This window comes from Haliotis rubra, unplaced genomic scaffold (genome assembly GCF_003918875.1).
Source record: "Haliotis rubra isolate DU_JTF1 unplaced genomic scaffold, ASM391887v1 Scf241, whole genome shotgun sequence".
Taxonomy (NCBI): Eukaryota; Metazoa; Mollusca; class Gastropoda; order Lepetellida; family Haliotidae; genus Haliotis; species Haliotis rubra.
The window spans coordinates 824,603-845,479 of record NW_025766459.1 but is presented as its reverse complement, the minus strand read 5'-3'; the positions used below and the strand labels follow the sequence as shown (position 1 = coordinate 845,479).

At 43.4% G+C, this 20,877-nt stretch overlaps 1 protein-coding gene and 1 long non-coding RNA gene across 2 annotated transcripts; one reads left to right on the top strand and one right to left on the bottom strand.

Annotated features, from left to right (window-relative positions):
- The first annotated feature begins 3,586 nt into the window (after positions 1–3,586).
- Positions 3,587–10,414, top strand: LOC124278758. Its single transcript, XM_046714530.1, has 5 exons — positions 3,587–3,714; positions 7,007–7,192; positions 8,211–8,336; positions 9,907–9,972; positions 10,304–10,414. Exons 2-5 carry the CDS (start codon positions 7,036–7,038, stop codon positions 10,366–10,368), a joined length of 414 nt encoding a protein of 137 aa, XP_046570486.1. The 5' UTR covers positions 3,587–3,714; positions 7,007–7,035; the 3' UTR covers positions 10,369–10,414.
- Positions 10,343–10,918, bottom strand: LOC124278759. Its single transcript, XR_006899179.1, has 2 exons — positions 10,625–10,918; positions 10,343–10,584 (listed from the first exon to the last, which is right to left on the bottom strand). It is a non-coding gene; the product is annotated as an uncharacterized LOC124278759 (long non-coding RNA).
- Positions 10,919–20,877: the final 9,959 nt, after the last annotated feature.

Sequence of the window (20,877 nt, the reverse complement as noted above, 5' to 3'; positions counted from 1 at the left end):
CTAACCTGGATCTTCACAGGGGGAAGGCATGAGGGTTGCTGAAGATCGATTCTAACCTTTATCTTCACAGGGGGAAGACATGCAGGGTTTGCTGAAGATCGATTCTAACCTGGATCTTCACAGGGGGAAGACATGCAGGGTTGCTGAAGATCGACTCTAACCAGGATCTTCACAGGGGGAAAACATGCAGGGTTGCTGAAGATCGAGTCTAACCTGGATCTTCACAGGGGGAAGGCATGCAGGGTTGCTGAAGATCGATTCTAACCTTTATCTTCACAGGGGGAAGGCATGCAGGGTTGCTGAAGATCGGTTCTAACCAGGATCTTCACAGGGGGAAGACATGCAGGGTTGCTGAAGATCGATTCTAACCAGGATCTTCACAGGGGGAAGGCATGCAGGGTTGCTGAAGATCGATTCTAACCTTTATCTTCACAGGGGGAAGGCATGCAGGATTGCTGAAGATCGATTCTAACCAGGATCTTCACAGGGGGAAGGCATGCAGGGTTGCTGAAGATCGATTCTAACCTGGATCTTCACAGGGGGAAGACATGCAGGGTTGCTGAAGATCGATTCTAACCTGGATCTTCACAGGGGGAAGGCATGCAGGGTTGCTGAAGATCGATTCTAACCGGGATCTTCACAGGGGGGAGACATGCAGGGTTGCTGAAGATCGATTCTAACCAGGATCTTCACAGGGGGGAAGACATGCAGGGTTGCTGAAGATCGATTCTAACCTGGATTTGCACAGGGGAAGGCATGCAGGGTTGCTGAAGATCGATTCTAACCAGGATCTTCACAGGGGAAAGGCATGCAGGGTTGCTGAAGACCGATTCTAACCAGGATCTTCACAGGGGGGTAGGCATGCAGGGTTGCTGAAGATCGATTCTAACCTTTATCTTCACAGGGGGAAGGCATGCAGGGTTGCTGAAGATCGATTCTAACCTTTATCTTCACAGGGGGAAGACATGCAGGATTGCTGAAGATCGATTCTAACCTGGATCTTCACAGGGGGGAGACATGCAGGGTTGCTGAAGATCGATTCTAACCAGGATCTTCACAGGGGAAAGACATGCAGGGTTGCTGAAGATCGATTCTAACCAGGATCTTCACAGGGGGAAGGCATGCAGGGTTGCTGAAGATCGATTCTAACCGGATCTTCTCAGGGGGAAGGCATGCAGGGTTGCTGAAGATCGATTCTAACCAGGATCTTCACAGGGGGAAGACATGCAGGGTTGCTGAAGATCGATTCTAACCTTTATCTTCACAGGGGGAAGACATGCAGGATTGCTGAAGATCGATTCTAACCTGGATCTTCACAGGGGGAAGACATGCAGGGTTGCTGAAGATCGATTCTAACCTTTATCTTCACAGGGGGAAGACATGCAGGATTGCTGAAGATCGATTCTAACCTGGATCTTCTCAGGGGGAAGACATGCAGGGTTGCTGAAGATCGATTCTAACCTTTATCTTCACAGGGGGAAGACATGCAGGATTGCTGAAGATCGATTCTAACCTTGATCTTCACAGGGGTTTTCTGGCGTAAGCAAACTAAGCAGTGAACATTATGTGGATGGGTCCCTGAACTATAATGCGTAATTGTTGTTATAGTTCGGGCAGTTTAGTCTTCAAATGATCCCAAATGTCTGTGTCATTGTCTCTCGTAACGTTTCTGTTTTTCTGGAGTTAAAGTTTGTTTTCGCGATGTTGAAACACAGTCTCGTGAAATTTACACGACTTCACTTCACATGATTTCTCTGTATTTTCATAATATATTTATTATATTTCATGTTATGTAAGCGTGTATGCCTTGCCATGTTGCTGTCGACTCGGATGGTAGTTCGCACCTGGTGACAAGGACAGGTGTGTCAGGCAATCAGGATATCACGGTTCTGTCACACCTCAACTGGATGGGACACTTTTAAAGTTTGGCTGCAACCTGACACGTCCCGATAGGTGTGAAATCCATTTCACGCAACATGTAATGATGCACCGATTGCCCAACTTTAAACAACGTGTAACAAACAAAGGAACACATGTTCCAATACCAACTTCGCTTCACAACGTGTCCACAAGCTGTGATTTCAGTCACGCAGTGAGTGAGTGAGTGAGTGAGTGAGTGAGAGGGGGGAGGGAGGGGAGGGAGGGAGGGTGGAGCGAGTCTGATGCAGCTGTGAACAGTCGGTAAACTAGATGAATGTTCAGAGAGCCCCAAAGTAACGCAGGTGTTAGGAGATAAACATACTGTGTTGGAAAATCAGAGGTATACGCGTCCGGTTTAAATCAAATTTAGGGCTATTATAATTTCGTTATATTCCTCTGATATTCCAACACTGTGTTTATCTCCATTCTACCATAACCACGTCATTGAGATTTTAAAAAATGCATACTGTGTTGGAAAATCAGAAGTCCATAACGTTATTATATACCTCTGAATGACTTTAATTAACCAATCACAACCCAGTATTTGTGAATGATAGTCCTTTACACAACTTCTTTGCTGCAACACACGTGACATACTTTACACCTGACTAGTGAGAGTGACTGTATACAACTCAAAGTTTGCAAAGGATGACATCCAACAAATAATAAGTGAAATACCCCCGTACACTAGGATTGGACCCCTTTGTGTGAGTGAGTGAGTTCAATTTTTGCAATATCACAGTGGGGGACCCTGAAAATGGGCTTCTCATATTGACCCATGTGGGGAATCGAACCCGGGTCTTCGGCGTGACGAGCGAATGCTTTAACCACTAGGCTACCCCACTGTCCCTTGACCCCTATAGGATCCGAATGTCATGATGACTGAGCGATGTTAAAGAAGACGTGCATACAACCGCATTGTACGTGGGTCGTTGAGACCTACTTAAAGCAACAAACCATTATCCGCGAGGAGTGACCAGTCCGGTGATCTCCAGCAACACACGCTTGTCAGGCTCGATAAGATCAATTCTCATGACTTCAATCACATGATTACTTCGATTATTCCGGATTCGATTATTAACAAACCACCTTCGTATTGATGGGACCGCCGCCATATAGCTGGAATATTGCTGAGTGCGGCGTAAAACTAAAGTCACTCACTCACTATTTGCTAGGCGTTACATAACAAGCAATTGGTCACCCATTCACCCATCCTCACTCATCTACTGCTGGAACACAGTAACCAACAGCCCTCTCCCTCGTCTGTCTCACTGTCCCTGAGGGGCGGTGGCGTAGCCTAGTGGTTAAAGCGTTCGCTCGTCACGCCGAGGACTCGGTTTCGATTCCCCACATGGGCACAATGTGTGAAGCCCATTTCAGGTGTCGCCCGCCGTGATATTGCTTGGTTACTTTGCTAAAACGTGGCGTAAAACTAGTCACTCACTCATTCACTTGCACTACCTGAACCACATTATTTTCCGTACTGCCTAGCCCTCCAGGCAACGCTAAAACCCTACATGAAGCAAATCTAGATTTCCTCAGCTTCTGAATTTCACATCAGGTTCACGAATATTAAGTAGAATCGATCGTCCTTATCTGTTTGGCAGATCAAGTCCATATTACCGAATAGGTACTTGTTTACAACGTGTGTTACAAGGATGTGTCACCTGTCAGTGATCTGAATCTGCTCATTCAGCAATCGCTGTGTATAAATAGGGCCACCCAGGACAGGTAGAGCACCTCTGCTGCAACCCACAGGTGAGTCAGTCTCGGGTACAACTCTACAGTCTACAGGTAAGTCCGCCTTGATGCCCATCTGTTCTGGTGCTCTGCACAATGTCCTGGCATGATATACATGTCCTAGGTACGGGCTAGACTAACGTTTAGTCTCTGAAAATATTTAATTTTGACAGAAACAAACTGAAAAGGAGCCCCAGTCAGATGGGAGATTCAAACCTGAACCTGAGGAAATCTAGACTTACCTAATTTAGGGCTTTAGCACTGCAGGGAGGGCTAGACGGAGGGGGACATAATGCAGTTGGAGATTTAACTGAATGTTATGCATTAGGAAGGCAGCCTTTGGGCACTCACTCACTCAAATACACACAATCACTCGATCACTAACTAACTGACACAATCACTCACACACACTCACATACACACAATCACTCACTCACAAACTAAATGACACAATCACTCACACACACTCACATACACACAATCACTCACTGACTAACTAACTGACACAATCACTCACACACACTCACATACACACAATTCACTCACTCACTAACTGACACAATCACTCACACACACTCACATACACACTATCACTCACTCACTAACTAAATGACACAATCACTCACACACACTCACATACACACAATCACTCACTCACTAACTGACACAATCACTCACACACACTCACATACACACAATCACTCACTCACTAACTGACACAATCACTCACACACACTCACATACACACAATCACTCACTCACTCACTACTCACGCTTATATATATATTCACTTGTGGTTTCCTCGTGCAATCCTCGTGTTTCGAGAACCGTGTGTGCGTGTCGTCACTGAAGTCGAGACAGGTCGACAGCGACTGCAGTGAGACAAAAGGTATATGGAAACTGAGTTATTATATGATGGATGGATTTATACCATCACTCCTTCCTGCAACAGTTTCTGAAAAGTAATTTGTGGCTGGGTAACTGAAAATAGATTGGTTCAATAGAAACTTTGCTGAGAATTACCTGAAATGTTTGACGTGGTTTAAATGTTTTGCCTATTTTTCTAATCACTTAAACATTTCTGTTTTGATAGATTTTTTAGAGATAGCCTATTTTCAAAATGAACCATATGATAAATTCAGCTGGGAGGAATAGTTTACTCATCTGTGCATATAGCAGCAGTCAGTTTATGTCTTTGGCGGGAGGTTAGCGACACGTTGACAAGCAGTTCACTAATAATTTATTCAATATATTTTCATTAATATTTAAAAACTTAATTATATGGGTAAAATGGGTATTATCTGGTTGATTTTCGTTGTATATTTCACACTTGTAATGTATATTTCACACTTGTAATGTATATTTCACACTTGTAATGTATATTTCACACTTGTAATGTATATGTCACACTTGTAATGTATATTTCACACTTGTAATGTATATTTCACACTTGTAATGTATATTTCACACTTGTAATGTATATTTCACACTTGTAATGTATATTAACTCTTGCCACAAGGTTATCATATCACATACTGACAGCGTTGATTGTCACGTGCACAGTCACACGAGTCCGGATATTAAAACTTTAATTGTGTGTTCAACTTCTTTAGTTTAGAGAAAGATCGGGGAAAACCTCTTGTTTGTCCCGACAGAGTGTTTCACCGCACTAGTCGAGCATTGCGAGCTCCGGATCATAAAGTTTATTCAATTCAACTGTAAACAAAACAAGTAGGGATCGTCGAGAGAGAGAGAAAGTGAGAGAGAGAGTGTGTGAGAGAGAGAGAGGGAGGGAGGGAGGGAGAGAGAGGGTGAGATGTTTCTAACGTTCAAATTGTATCCCCAAAGTACAATTAAAATAAAAATTGTTTGACTTTTACTATAACAGTATCTACCGAGTCACATTTTGGTTCATCTGTTTCCTACATGTCATTGTGATATCTATATTCACGTTCAAGTAATTGTCCAGACGGATGGACTCCCTCCTGAAGCCACCTCCCACTTTGTGACGGAAATAATCAGACACACATACAGGAACTTCTGCCAAATACACATGAAATACTCAATATTACATTGAAACAGCAGAATATTTACAAGTACGGTTTTCGTAAGGCCATGGTAGTATTAAGTCCGCGTTAGATGTCGCATTAAAAAGGGTTACATTTCTTTCAGTTAGAAATTTGTAATTTTTATTTTATTTTCAGCGGTTTTTCTTTTAGTATTAGATTTAATACAAGCTATTTTGTTGATATGCACCATCAGTATTAATTATAGACATTTTATTATCTAAATTATACGTAAGTGTAAATTTCAAATTAATGTTATCGCCAAGAAATGAAAATTGAACGCGAATGAACCCAAACCAACAATTAAAGCCACGATTTGAGACAACCCCTAATGAAAATGCACGTGCAAATGAATCTTCCTGTCTCAACAGTGCTGCATGCAGTTGTTGTCATTCATCTCTAATTGTGACATCAGTTATAATCTGTTTCTTTGAATCAGTTAAATATGCAAATTTATTACATTTTCCCCGTAAAACGGCCTTTTCGAAGGCCTGGTTGGGAATACCGACGATACTTTGATATTTGTTTGAATTGCATATTTCCGTCAGGGAAAACAATTGACAGCCAAAAACCATTTTATCTCTATTTCCCTTGGTACTTTAGTACTGTGTAGTGTATGGTAATACTATGTATTTTATGGTAGTACTATGTAGTGTATTGTAGTACTATGTATTATATGCTAGTACTATGTAGTTTATGGTAGTACTGTCTATTGTATGGAACACTGTGTATTGCGTGGTGGTACTGTGTGTTGTATTGTAGTACTATGTATTGTATGGTAGTACTATAATATAGTGTATGGTAACGATGTGTATTGAATGATAGTACCGTGTATTGTATTGTAGTAGTCGGTAGCGTATTGTAGTACTATGTATTGTATGGCAGTACTATGTATTGTATGGCAGTACTATGTAGTGTATGGCAGTACTATGTAGTGTATGGCAGTACTTTGTAGTGTATGGCAGTATACTACTATCTAGTGTATGGCAGTACTTTGTAGTGTATGGCAGTACTATGTAGTGTATGGCAGTACTATGTAGTGTATGGCAGTACTATGTAGTGTATGGCAGTTCTATGTAGTGTATGGCAGTACTATGTAGTGTATGGCAGTACTATGTAGTGTATGGCAGTTCTATGTAGTCTATGGCAGTACTATGTAGTGTATGGTAATATGTTTCTAATCATAGTATTGTGTCTAGGTTGGCAGTACTAAGTATTGTATAAGGGCAGTGTATTGAATGGCAGTAATTGGTTAATGCTTCTACTTGTTCCAAATTCAGATAAAGTCAACACCATCTGCAACATCGCCATGCGTCTACTGCTGGTATTCCTGCTCCTGGGGCTGGTCCTGCTGCCGGATGCCGAGGGGTGGAGACGACGACGGCGGCGGGGGTGGTTCAAGCGCGTAGTGAAATTCGCCGGGAAAGCGTACAAAGCGTACAAAACATACAAGCAGTTTCAAAGAGGTGAATAGGCAATACCGGACAGGAAGGATAGAGCCCCTTTAGGGCCACCACCAACAAACAGAAACTGGATTGGTGGAGGGAAAGGGAGTAGGATGATTGGGGTGGGTGGGGTGGGGATCACAGGCCCTCGTGTCTTTGCGAGGATTTTAAAAATATTGATTTTGAGATGACCCCCGACTCGAAATGCTTCACAGTACAATACATTATGACAAGGCCGGACACTTCGGTGCACCCCTCCCGCCTGCTTTGCCGATCGCTACACTACCATCGCATGCCATCGTTTAATACTTAATGTAAAAAATATTCATGGATGATTGGCCTATCGAACACCACTCATGACACCTACCAATTCTTTATTGTTATTTCTGCAAGTCGACTGAAACCCGATTTCGACTCACAACTAAACGATCTTGACACAAATGGATGACGATATGTCCGCATACAACGAGGGTGTGGTCGAAGCAGTCAAGATTAAGTTTTAATCGATTGTATGCGATGGTAGCGTAGCAATCGGCAAAGCAGGCGGGTGGGGGTCATCTCAAATTTTATAGATATTTTTAAAAAAAACTTTAATCCTCGCAAAAACACGAGGGCCTGTATTGGGGATGGATGCGTCTTGGGGGTGGATGCTTATAGTGCAGTATGTCTGATATTGTCCATCACCCACCCTGCAGCAGCGCGGTTGGTTCAATCAGTATTTCTGGTTGGTAACTCACTACTGTTGTCAACACCCACAAACACCCCACCCCCCTCCCTCTCTATCCTCACGGTCACCACCCTTCCATCTTTATGACCTCTCATTGAGCCTGTCTCGGACAAAGCAGTGATTGATATTGAAAGCAAATTGAAGATAAACAGTGGTCCAGTTTTTTCTACTGAAGGTTTGAGCCGTACTCTTGTGTTTTGTTAACTGTCGCACATCATTTTTCAATATGGGTAAAATGTCCGAATCGCATTTCTGGTGATCCTGGTCGTAAAATTGCTTGAATACTGATAAAAGGTTCTCTACTCGTTGAAGGTCGCTACGGACGTGATGCAAACGACCTTGACCTCAATAAGGATGGCGTAATTGACCAGTTGGAAGCCGAGAAAGTTCTTGATGAGCGCGCAGTGAAGGACTTTCTTCCTCTTCTGGATGAAGACGGTAAGTGGTCTGCTTTAGCACACCCGAATATCACTTGTTGTCTGGTCACCCTGCTGGTAGCACATCTACCCTGGACGTGACTGGTCACGCTTGTATATATCACATCTAGTGAAACACGTCTGTTTGTCATCGCCTACAGGTGTTCTCAGCCTACCTCAAATGTCCGGTACTTCCAAGTTACAGAACGGTCCCTCTAGAAGGGAGTTACAGCGGTTCGACTGTGTAACACAACCTACAAACATAGTATACTGAACAGCAAAAGAAACGCAAATCTGGCTTTTTGTCAAGTTTGTGAATAGAAGACAACCAAAATCATGTCCAATCATTTATTCTATAGACAACACTATCAATTTAACAGCTGAAAGTTGATGTTGACATTGAATTGCAATAAGTTCAAATTGATCACAGTCCGTCAAATTGAGATACCCCTGAACGCGAAAAGTGAAAGACTCTTTAGTCGCGTGTATGGCCACCTTGAGCTTGCACACAGGCCGTGCAACGTGGCCTCATTGAGTTCACTAGAGTCTGAAAGATTGCCTGAGGCAATTGGTTCCGCTCAAACACCAATCTCTATTCCAATTGTGCAAGTGTGAGTCGCTGTCTACCTGCACCAATCCTCCGTCCAATTTCGTCCCAGAATGTTCAATGGGAGCCATATACGGGGAAAGAGACGGCCATGGAAAACGTTAATGTTGTTTTAAGCCAGATAATCCATCAACACCCTTGCTGTGGGAGGGCTGCAAACGTCACTGGCGTTGTTGGCGTGTCAAAATTGGCCCCACATATGGCCTTCGGCAGTGGATTTCAGCAGCCCGAAGACGACGCCTAATCGTATCGCTGGACACTGCTCCCCTTGACCCATGAACTAAGGCTGCTGTTACTGTTGGTGCTTGAGTTTGGTTCCTTAGATGAGTGACCCGGATGAACCGATCTTGCGCATGAGATGTCACTCGTTGCCGCCCGGTATGGGGGCGATCAGCAGCAACCTCGGTTTGCTGATGACGTTGAGCAAGTCGTGTAATGGTGGTAAGATGACAGCCCAATTTTCTAGCTACTGCGGTTGCAGAGATACCTCCGTGCAACTTTCCAATGGCCATTCCTCTCTGCTCAGTCTAGGCATCGTTTGTATGGCGTGTACATCTCCTAGTGTCAATAGTCAACTGTTTTTTGACACAAACCTTTATAAAGGATACCTCAGAGTGAAATGCATGCTTTTCATCCAGACCCGTCGATGCACGTACTAAAATTATGGTTTTGTTGCACTGTTGGTGTGTTTGTGCGAATTGTCTGTATGGACGTCAAATGGCATGACATCATCTCATCTGGGATCATTACGTCACTTTACCATGAATGTTCCATAACCATGAACGCTTACCTTCATGAGATTTCATTTTTTCGAAACTTGCGTTTCTTTTGCTGTTCAGTATATATCATTGTATTATTGCTAAGTAATTTATTATTTTATTATTGTATTCTGTTATACTATTGGATCGTATTAATAAAGATTATTATTATTTGGTATTATTTTATTGTATTGTAATATTTTATTGTATTATTCTAATATTGGCAGGCAATTCTCAAGTCAGCGTTGATGAGTTCACCAGGGCCATGCGTGACCTGATGACCATTGATTCAGGTAGCCCTGGTTATATACATGTCAGAGTTGATACTCGAGCGAATGCTGTTCAACATCGTAAGTCAACTAAATTAAAGCGATATCGTCCGATCTTAAAATTAGACGTGTCTTGACCAGACAAACAAGTCATTAAAAACATCGAGCAAAGTCGATACTCACTTTCAAGGATAACACGGTCAAGGATGACAAAGTCAAGGATGACACGGTCAAGGATGACATAAGCACTGTGACCAACGAAACCTCCATGCAAACTTACTCATAATAGGTATGAATGTGTGACCCTCTGCTTTATGTATTGAGCGTTATGTACCTGTCCTATGTCTGTTGTCAGATGAGGATCTGAGAAGAGCTGCTGAAGAGGACGAAGACGTTGACGACCTCCACTCCAGCGAATAGTGACGTCACTTCCCATTTTCCTGAGCAAATAAATGCAGTAATTGCCCACAGTGTCACGTGATTACTTGGTTCGGTCGGATTGAATGCACGGATACTTGTTTGTGTCCCTTGCGCGTTTCAGAATCCCCTGATTGTTTGTTCGAATACCTGGTTAGGATCATGCAAGTACCATACTCGTCCTCACCCACTCACTCACTCATTTACCCACTCACTCACCTACTCACTTACTCACTCAAACACCCACCCACTCACTCACTCACTCACTCAACCAACCCACCCGACACTCACTCATCCACTTACTCACTCACCCAAAAACCCACTCACTCATTCAGTGACCTGGTAAGACTTCATATTATCGCAATAAACTCTCTCTGCTTTTTAAAGATTTTAACTTGTCTCAAACAATGATGACTTGTTGAAAACATATTCCAACGTAAATTTTACCGGTTGTTCGCCTTATATTTTCAAATGACTGTATCTTAATACGAATCGCAAACTGGATGGGTTTTGAAACACTTAGCTGTAGTGTCACGTTGCCTAAAAATATCGGAAAGCGTACGTAAAATCTTCAAAAGCGCCCCACAAGGCCGTCAGAGTAAACACTGCTGGAAACCTGAGAACCGGTATGTACACAAACATTATTATTGTTTAAAACAGGGTAAAAATGGGAAAACATCAATATTTGACTGCTTAGGTAATGTGTATGACTGTTGGAATGAAACAGAAATGGAGTTGTTTTTGTTTGATGCAGTTCTGATGTTCATGCGCCAGTATGAAATCCTTCCGGAGGCGTTCGAGTCGTTTTTCTGTTTGTCCCGGAATAACACGAGTGGGTCACGAATGACGTCAAAGAAGGCCGATCGTGTCCTGTACACTTTACTGGGTTAATTGTACAGTGACAATCAGAGGGTCACTTTTCGGATCTGCCTATGATCCATAAACAAGGTCCCCCATCTTGGACCATATAGAACCAATCCAGTCCTCGTGCTACGTAAATCGCTCCCCACGGGCCGGCTGAAGGTGGTCAGCTTCCGAAACTTTCGGTCACTCACTCACTTCAGATAAACATAGACTCGAGTTATGTTAACCCGTTAGACGTGATCCACTCTTAATGGCGTAGGGACGGTAGCAGTGGATATTTGACAACATTTACATAAATCCTGAAACTAGAGTCTGAGTGTACCGCAACTAGGTCATCTTGACCTGGTCAAACCAACCAACCTACGAACGTGTGTTTTCACACCGGAAGTTATACGTTTAAATTCAGTGCCTCCTGGGTTCTCGCGGCGTAACGGATAGTCCCGAGATGTAACGAGATCCGACTGTCCTTGGGGTTTTACCTGGAACAGCGGGGTTGATTAACGAGCGAGCCTGGTGCCGAGAGTCTACGTGGGCCTGTGTTTTTGTCACGGAGGAGCAATATGAATCACATTCTTTGGAAAGAGAGCAAAACCAGCCCACTCCATCTCATGCAATCTCTTTAATATCTGCTGAAGATCGACCAAATGTTGGTTCGTGTTACAAACATGCATTCTGGCGCAACCTCCGAAACCATTAGCAGCAACTCTTCGGCATCATGGAATTGCCAAGATTCATGCCATAGTTTGCTGTGCTGTTATTTTGCGAAGAAAATATTTGCTTTTAAATAACCTTCGAACGATATCCATTACTGACATTCTTGCAAAACACACTTTGAAGGTTTAGAATTCAGCATGACTTACTTTTTTTCACTCGAACCTCATTTAGTGCTCAAAGTATGTTAAACTCTTCTACATGTCGAATACGGCTGCAGTTTCCACCACTCATTCTTGTGGTCCATGGTGTCTGTCTCTGTCACGTGCTGCAATAGCCTATGTCCCCAGCCCCCTGGTTCTGCGTTCGAATCCAACATTCCTGTATCACATCGTGTATGTGATTCCCCTTGTGGTCCCCTGCCTGGTGTATATTATTAAAACCGAACCACGAGAATACCTTGTTTAAGTTTATTCTCAACAAATCAAAATGCAGACCATCCAGGGCAGGTAACTTAAGACAGGTCACAGATCAGGCAATTCTATTTCTTTCTTCTTTGTTCCAACCATTGTTAAAGAGCGACTTTACTCCAAGGTCCTCTCCAGTTTGTTTGGATGGTTTCGTTTTTTGTCTACCGCCGTATTGTTATCTCCATGGCAACAGTCTGGGCAGCACACAATGAGTGATTGACATCACGAGCATAGAACACGCAGTTAGGATATGTTGACAAAGATAATCAAGGCCAATGAGCCTGACCTCCGATCCCTAGTAGCTTCTTTCGACAAGCATGTGTTTATGATGACGTCACCTTTAGCAATATTGCAGCAACATCACGGCGGGGGACACCAGAAATGGGCTTCACACATTGTGCCCATGTGGGGAATCGAACCCGGTTTTTCGGCGTGTCGACCCCTTATGGTTCCAAGAGACATTGGCCTCTTTTATACTGTTTGGTATCGGGCCTATAGTGAGAGTGGTGTTTGTTACATATATATCTTCTTCCGGGTTTGGCGTTAGTCTCAAACCCAAGACATGCTGCTTCTGCGACAAAACGTTATAGGAAATGTATTGTGTTGACTTGTCACAAGAGCGAGTGAGTGAGTGGGACCCAGCACTCCTATCTGCCAAACATTATGAGACAAGGGTGTGGAGCTCTCGCCATATTTCAGTTCGCTGGCTAAAATTTGACGTTCACTACTTTCTGCATTTCATGAGAAATGTATTGTGAAAATAAGATATTTCACAGGCTGAGTGTTCGTTTACATTTATTTGTATATAATCTGCAAAACGATAAGTTCATGGATGTGTTCAATAAGCGATGTCGATACAAACCGGCAAACCGAAGTCCGGGTTCGGATCTGCAAGTTTGACGTCGAACTATTTTCGCTCACAGATCATTTGGATATTTTCTACAACGAATGTTGTAAATCTCCCACTGTCGGTCGCCAGTGATGATGGAGCGAGGTGTGGTGGTCAGGAGGGGTTTATTTCACTATAAATGTCCAGTAATCCGCCCACGTGGCTGAAGGAATCTTTGCCCCGGGCAACACGTGTCACGATCTGACACAGACTGACCAGCTCGTGGTTTCTAGGGCACAGGCTAAGGGCTGACCATTGTTTACTGTTGATGGCATACCACGGAAACACGTGTAAACTCCATACACCTCGTTTAGTGGTCAGCAGGGAGAAGGATGCGGTTACACACTGTTTTAATTGTTACTGCAGGAATATAACGACAGGGGACATTGGGACTCTCCTCACACAGTGTACCTGGCCTAATGAAACCAGAACTTTGTCATGGCGAGCGGACGACTTAACCACTGTGCTACATGATCTGTAATCAGAGAGGAACATCCTCTGTGAATGCGTCACCAAGTCAACACGTTACCTGTAATTACCTCACCAAGTGAATACGTCACCTGTAAAATATGTCACCAAGTCAATACGTCACCTGTAATTACCTCACCAAGTGAATACGTCTACTGTAAAATATGTCACCAAGTGAATACGTCACCTGCACAATATCTCACCAAGTGAATACGTCACTTGTAAAATACGTCACAACTGAATACGTCACCTGTAATCACCTTACCAACTGGATGCGTCACCTGTGAAATACGTCACCAACTGAATACGCCACCTGTAATTACCGTACCAACTGAATACGTCACCTGCAATTACCTCACAACTGAATACGCCCCCTGAAATTACCTCTCCAAATGAATACGCCACCTGTGATTACCTTACCAACTGAATACGTCACCTGAAATTACCTCACCAGGTGAATACGGAACCTGAAATTACCTCTCCAGCTGAATACGTCACCTGTAATTACCGTACCAACTGAATACGTCACCTGCAATTACCTCACAGCTGAATACGCCACCTGAAATTACCTCTCCAACTGAATACGCCACCTGAAATTACCTCTCCAACTGAATACGTCACCTGCAATTACCTCACAACTGAATACGCCCCCTGAAATTACCTCTCCAAATGAATACGCCACCTGTGTTTACCTCTCCAAATGAATACGCCACCTGTGATTACCTTACCAACTGAATACGGAACCTGAAATTACCTCACCAGGTGAATACGGAACCTGAAATTACCTCTCCAGCTGAATACGTCACCTGTAATTACCGTACCAACTGAATACGTCACCTGCAATTACCTCACAGCTGAATACGCCACCTGAAATTACCTCTCCAACTGAATACGCCACCTGAAATTACCTCTCCAACTGAATACGTCACCTGCAATTACCTCACAACTGAATACGCCCCCTGAAATTACCTCTCCAACTGAATACGCCACCTGTGTTTACCTCTCCAAATGAATACGCCACCTGTGATTACCTTACCAACTGAATACGGAACCTGAAATTACCTCTCCAGCTGAATACGTCACCTGTAATTACCGTACCAACTGAATACGTCACCTGCAATTACCTCACAACTGAATACGCCCCCTGAAATTACCTCTCCAAATGAATACGCCACCTGTGATTACCTTACCAACTGAATACGTCACCTGAAATTACCTCACCAGGTGAATACGGAACCTGAAATTACCTCTCCAGCTGAATACGTCACCTGTAATTACCGTACCAACTGAATACGTCACCTGCAATTACCTCACAGCTGAATACGCCACCTGAAATTACCTCTCCAACTGAAAACGCCACCTGTGATTACCTTACCAACTGAATACGTCACCTGAAATTACCTCACCAGGTGCATACGCCACCTGAAATTTTACCTCTCCAACTGCATACGTCACCTGTAATTACCTTAAGAACTGAATACATTACCTGTAATTACCTTACAACTGAATACGTCACCTGTGATTACCTCACCAAGTGAATACGTACAGGCGTCTTGTATAAGTACGTCGCATGATAGTAAGCCAATTGTATATACGTCATCTAGGAAACGTCATCAGCAACTACGCCACCCGAAGAACTCACGAGTAAATACACCCAATGTAAATATGCCACTAGTTAAAATTCCGCTGAATTTTTTTCAGTATTCAGTTAAACGCACCAAATATCCAGTTTTAAGCTCACATTGTGTGGACGGGTGTTCGTATCACCAATCGATATATTTATCTAGAAACCTGTATCTACCTGTTGACACGAGTGAGATGCTGAATGATAGACACGCTTCTTGCTGTAGCCCTAGAAGCATCCTATCTTTGAGAGGCCAGACATGTTTGCCCCGAGTTTATGTTACTATTTCAGGCTGTTTATGTCTTCTTCCACATGGCGCGTGCCTACTTGTGAAGTCCACTGGTTGTCTTGATACGCGCAGCTAGCGATGCACTTTTATATATCATACAGACAGGAGCACGGTCAAGAAAACAACATGACGGACCACAAAGCATTGCCCCCTCTCTCTCTCCCTCTCTCTCTCTCTCTCTCTAGGGGTGACACTTGGGGAGGGGTAACCACGTGGTGCGGAGGGGTGGATAAAGAACGACGTTTCCGCCGGCAACCCAGAACATTTTCCAGTATCATCCTGGAACAAGCTGCCGATCTTCACACCGCCATCAGCTCCAGGTGCGGTAACCTTATATAATGGCCACTCGTGCTGGGCTGCTGACGCTCAAACACAAATACTTGGAATATATCGGGATGGCTGAAATTGTGTACATGGGTAAAATAGATCCATGTTTATTTCGGTGTCTGGAGATGCTTGTTGTTGACCCGACAAAAGGTTATTAGGGGATGGTGTCGTGTTGAATACAGGTTCCGAGTTTAAACAAGAATACAGCGACACCTGGGTAGTGGAACCTGTAGGTGACAGTAGTGCGTGAGCTTGGTCTCACTTGAAACAGTGTTCCTCTTATATATATCACTGTGTTAATTCTACTGTGGTCTGAAAGTCAGAAGGAATGCTTGCCTAAGACTCTGACCACTTTGGTGAAATGAACCATGTCAACAGCGACTGTCTTGACAAACCAGGATCAGGGTTGAGTTGAGTTGGGCTTTACGTCACATCGGCATTATTCCAGCCATACAGTGACGAGAACAGGTCTGCATTAGTAAACATTGTAAGTACAAAGTCAAAAAGAGTTTTATTTCAAAAACATATTCATTACATTGTCCTTTAAAAAAAGAAGAAAAAGTCAAAGCACTAAATTTAAAGGCAGGCAATTTGTTAGTCACATTACACAGTTACAATTTATGATACAGATCAACTTCCTTCAGGTAGTTCACTATCAGATGAGCGCTCACGCGGGAGAACAGATCTTTCAGATTTGTTGCTTCATAATGTGAGTCCCTTGCAGGCGACATAGTCAAGCAGAATATGTTTGATGGTGAAAACCTCATCGCAAGAGACACACATGGGGGGTCCATCCCCATCTGTTTTCAGTAGATAGTTATGAGTAAACCGACTGTGGCCAATACGACATCGTCGTAAAATTACCTCATCACGTCTTGACTGACAACCCAAGTAGGTATAACCAATTGTTGGCTTCAATTCATACAGTTTATTTCTTCCTACTTGAGTGTCCCACCCTTTTTGCATGAGGTCCCGAGTATAGCTTTTGATAGTGGGTTTGAAATCACTGTACGGGATCAGCAGTGGAGATAAGGGCTTGTCAAGAGCTGCTTTTGCTGCAGCATCGGCTTTTGTGTTACCTGCTATGCCGACGTGACCCGGCAACCAGCAGAGGACGATGTCACATTGGCCAGTAGAGAGGTCGTTCTAAAATGTCCAGAATGATTGGGTAACCTGAAGTGACATTTTGAAGTGCTTGAAGGCAAGATAATGAATCTGTGAAAACGATGAAGTTTTTGGAATGATTCTGCTGTTTAATATAGGTCAAAGCTGAATAGATAGCTTTGGCCTCGGCAGTGAAAATGGAACTGTTGTCGGGAATCCCTAGAGGGAAGGTTCAAGGGAAGGTTCACTAGCCTCTGCATGTAAACTGTCTACCGGAGAGGTCCTAAAAGCTCCCAGGCAGAGCTCAGGCCCTGGGCCAACCTGGTATTCGCCATAGGTTCCTCCGACGCACAAGGGACATAACTGTGCAAACGTGTGTATGATACAGATATCTAGATAACACATAGTAGTAAAACATCAGGACGAACGTTTTTTAAACAACTGCCACGAAATACTACTGAAAGTCGAAGGGATGGGATATATCATTGACCACAAACTGCGCCAAACTTTCTTAAGAATTGTTTAGGCAGGCCGGCCGTCGCTTCAGGAGGAAGAAGCACATGTGTCAGACAACAACTGGCCGTTATTGCAAACAGAATGAAGCACAACATCGCGACACAGTCCGTAAACAAGACATACACTCGAATATGTGACAAAGTCCAACCTCGAAATGTCTCTTTCTTTAACAAGATAGTCACCTCTGAATATAAAGAATGAAGCTATACAAATGAATATTCACTACATTCTCGTCCATATTGAAAAGAAGCTACCTGGGTGACAGTTTGACAGCACAATGACAACCTGGGACACGTGGAAGACACGAGGGGGTGCCAGGTTCCTGGTAACAGACACGTGTTCTGGGCTGGACACAGGCACCTTGGGTTTTGGTGGGGAAATATGCACACAAAGATAAACTTTTGACAGTGAATGTTGTCTAGGAACAGTGAATGTTGTCTAGGAACAGTGAATGTTGTCTAGGGACAGTGGATGTTGTCTAGGGACAGTGAATGTTGGCTAAGGACAGTGGATGTTGTATAGGGACAGTGAATGTTGGCTAAGGACAGTGAATGTTGTCTAGGGGCAGTGAATGTTGTCTAGGGACAGTGAATGTTGTCTAGGGACAGTGAATGTTGTCTAGGGACAGTGAATGCTAGGAAGTGAATGTTGTCTAGGGGCAGTGGATGTTGTCTAGGGACAGTGAATGTTGTCTAGGGACAGTGAATGTTGTCTAGGGACAGTGAATGTTGTCTAGGGACAGTGAATGTTGGCTAAGGACAGTGAATGTTGTCTAGGGACAGTGAATGTTGGCTAAAGACAGTGAATATTGTCTAGGGACAGTGAATGTTGGCTAGGGACAGTGAATGTTGTCTAAGGACAGTGAATATTGGCTAGGGACAGTGAATGTTGGCTAGGGACAGTGAATGTTGGCTAGGGACAGTGAATGTTGACTAGGGACAGTGAATGTTGGCTAGGGACAGTGGATGTTGGCTAAAGACAGTGAATGTTTGTTAAGAACAGTGAATGTTAGTTAGGGACAGTGAATGTTGGCTAAGGACAGTGAATGTTGGCTAAGGACAGTGAATGTTGTCTAGGGGAAGTGAATGTTGGCTAAGGAAAGTGAATGTTGTCTAGGGACAGTGAATGTTGTCTAGGGGCAGTGAATGTTGGCTAGGGACAGTGAATGTTGGCTAGAGACAGTGAATGTTGTCTAGGGACAGTGAATGTTGGCTAGGGACAGTGAATGTTGTCTAGGGACAGTGAATGTTGGCTAGGGACAGTGAATGTTGTCTAGAGACAGTGACTGTTGTCTAGGGACAGTGAATGTTGTCTAGGGGCAGTGAATGTTGGCTAGGGACAGTGAATGTTGTCTAGAGACAGTGAATGTTGTCTAGGGACAGTGAATGTTGGCTAGGGACAGTGAATGTTGTCTAGAGACAGTGAATGTTGGCTAGGGACTGTGAATGTTGTCTAGAGACAGTGAATGTTGGCTAGGGACAGTGAATGTTGGCTAGGGACAGTGAATGTAGGTTAGAGGGAGTGAGGACACAGACAGGGTCACACACACGCACACACACACACACACACACACGCATGCACATACACTGACAAGGTGTCTCTCTCTCACACACACACACACACACACACACACACACGCACGCATGCACATACACTGACAAGGTGTCACACACACACACACACACACACACACGCATGCACATACACTGACAAGGTGTGTCTCTCTCACTCACACACACACACACACACACACACACATACTGCACATACACTGACATCTACCTTGGGTGCCTTCTCGGCCACAGCAGCTTGAGAGACAACATTGTTTCAGTTTGAGTTGTTACATACCTGTGGGGAAATACAACCAGCACACGTGACCTGTTGTTTACTGTTCTGGCGTTGTTGTCAGTGTTGTTTCTGTGTTTGTGTCAAGGCGATTTAGGACGGAGGGGTGTCACGCACCTGCAACTCTAACCCCCCAGGCTGGATCGGCGTCACGGTCACTGACTCCAGGGGGATACCTGTAGACTTGTCTCAGCTTAACGCTGAAATACGAGCAAGCTACTTACACTAATCACATGAAGTGAAAACTCGTTAATTCGGACAGTATCGTTTCAGGTAGATCCCACAGGTTAATACACTGTTCTTACATCTGATGAACCAATTAAACTTTACCTTCCTGTTGTTTTTGTCATATTTTGATGTTCGATCTACAATGTCTAAACTTAGCGATTTTATATAAAGATGAGCTGTACTGGCACTGAACTATATGGAATACTAGTAATTCTGCATAGTTATGTTTTTCAAAAGAATGATTTACAATGTTTATTTTTTAATAGAAAATAAACAGTTTTTACGTGACATGGGTATCTTTGACAACCTATTTTTTAAAATCAATAAATTTATTTATTTTTCGTACCCGTGACAGTACATATCTCAACGTTTCATCAATTTAATCAGATATAATGATATTCCGCACTTAAATAAACTTGTACACTGTTTAACCTAATAAAGTTCACATATAAATTTAGCCATTTATCTACTAATATCTACTGAGATAGCGTTCAAGCTGTAAATACTGACTCGGTTGAGCGTTCAATCAGATTAACAGGATGACGTCATGTACCAACGTTCATATTAGCAACATAGCAGGTTCGATCGGTGATCAACATGTGTAGGTTTAAACGCTTGATATACCACTATGTACTTATATTAGCATTGTATAACGTTTATAAATAGTAGCTGAGAGAGGGAACCCGATGAGCTCTGACGACTAGCCTTGCTGTAATCCTGTACTGAATGCTGAACCAATGCATGTATGGTAATTCTATACTTTAAAGAGGCAAGTCCAAATCAACGGGCAGTAAGGACGCCAGTCTGTTAGAGGAACATTCATATTTCTTAGAAATTATCATTCAAACTATTATTTATAACCTTTAAGACTTGTGCAAGTCTACCCGACGACAAACACACCAATTTAGAAAAGCGTTCAGCTGGTACTAAACGGAAGCATTAACTTGTATATTTAATCTGATCAAGAGGAATACCGGCCAATGTCACAGGGCGATTGGAACCGACTCGCAGACAATCCAAATATAGCTGCTTCATATTGAACCAACATTTCCTTGTCTTGGCTGAACTATTGTCGAGTCGTTTCCTTGAAGCTGTATCTCACAAAACACTTCTCGTGATGTATTCATGGGGGGAAGCGGAGTGACACATCCTCGTTGTTGTAGTCGGTGGAGGAGGATTTGAATGAGGAGGGGAGTTTTTAGCAATCGGCGCAGTCGGCATGTACAAGTTTTTGTAA

What these genes read in the sequence shown, in the direction of transcription:
- LOC124278758 (XM_046714530.1), top strand. Translation starts at nt 7,036, where the DNA reads ATGCGTCTACTGCTGGTATTCCTGCTCCTGGGGCTGGTCCTGCTGCCG. An exon ending in TCCTCTTCTGGATGAAGACG is followed by an intron (nt 8,337 to 9,906) that starts GTAAGTGGTCTG and finishes TAATATTGGCAG; the next exon opens with GCAATTCTCAAGTCAGCGTT. An exon ending in CCTGATGACCATTGATTCAG is followed by an intron (nt 9,973 to 10,303) that starts GTAGCCCTGGTT and finishes GTCTGTTGTCAG; the next exon opens with ATGAGGATCTGAGAAGAGCT.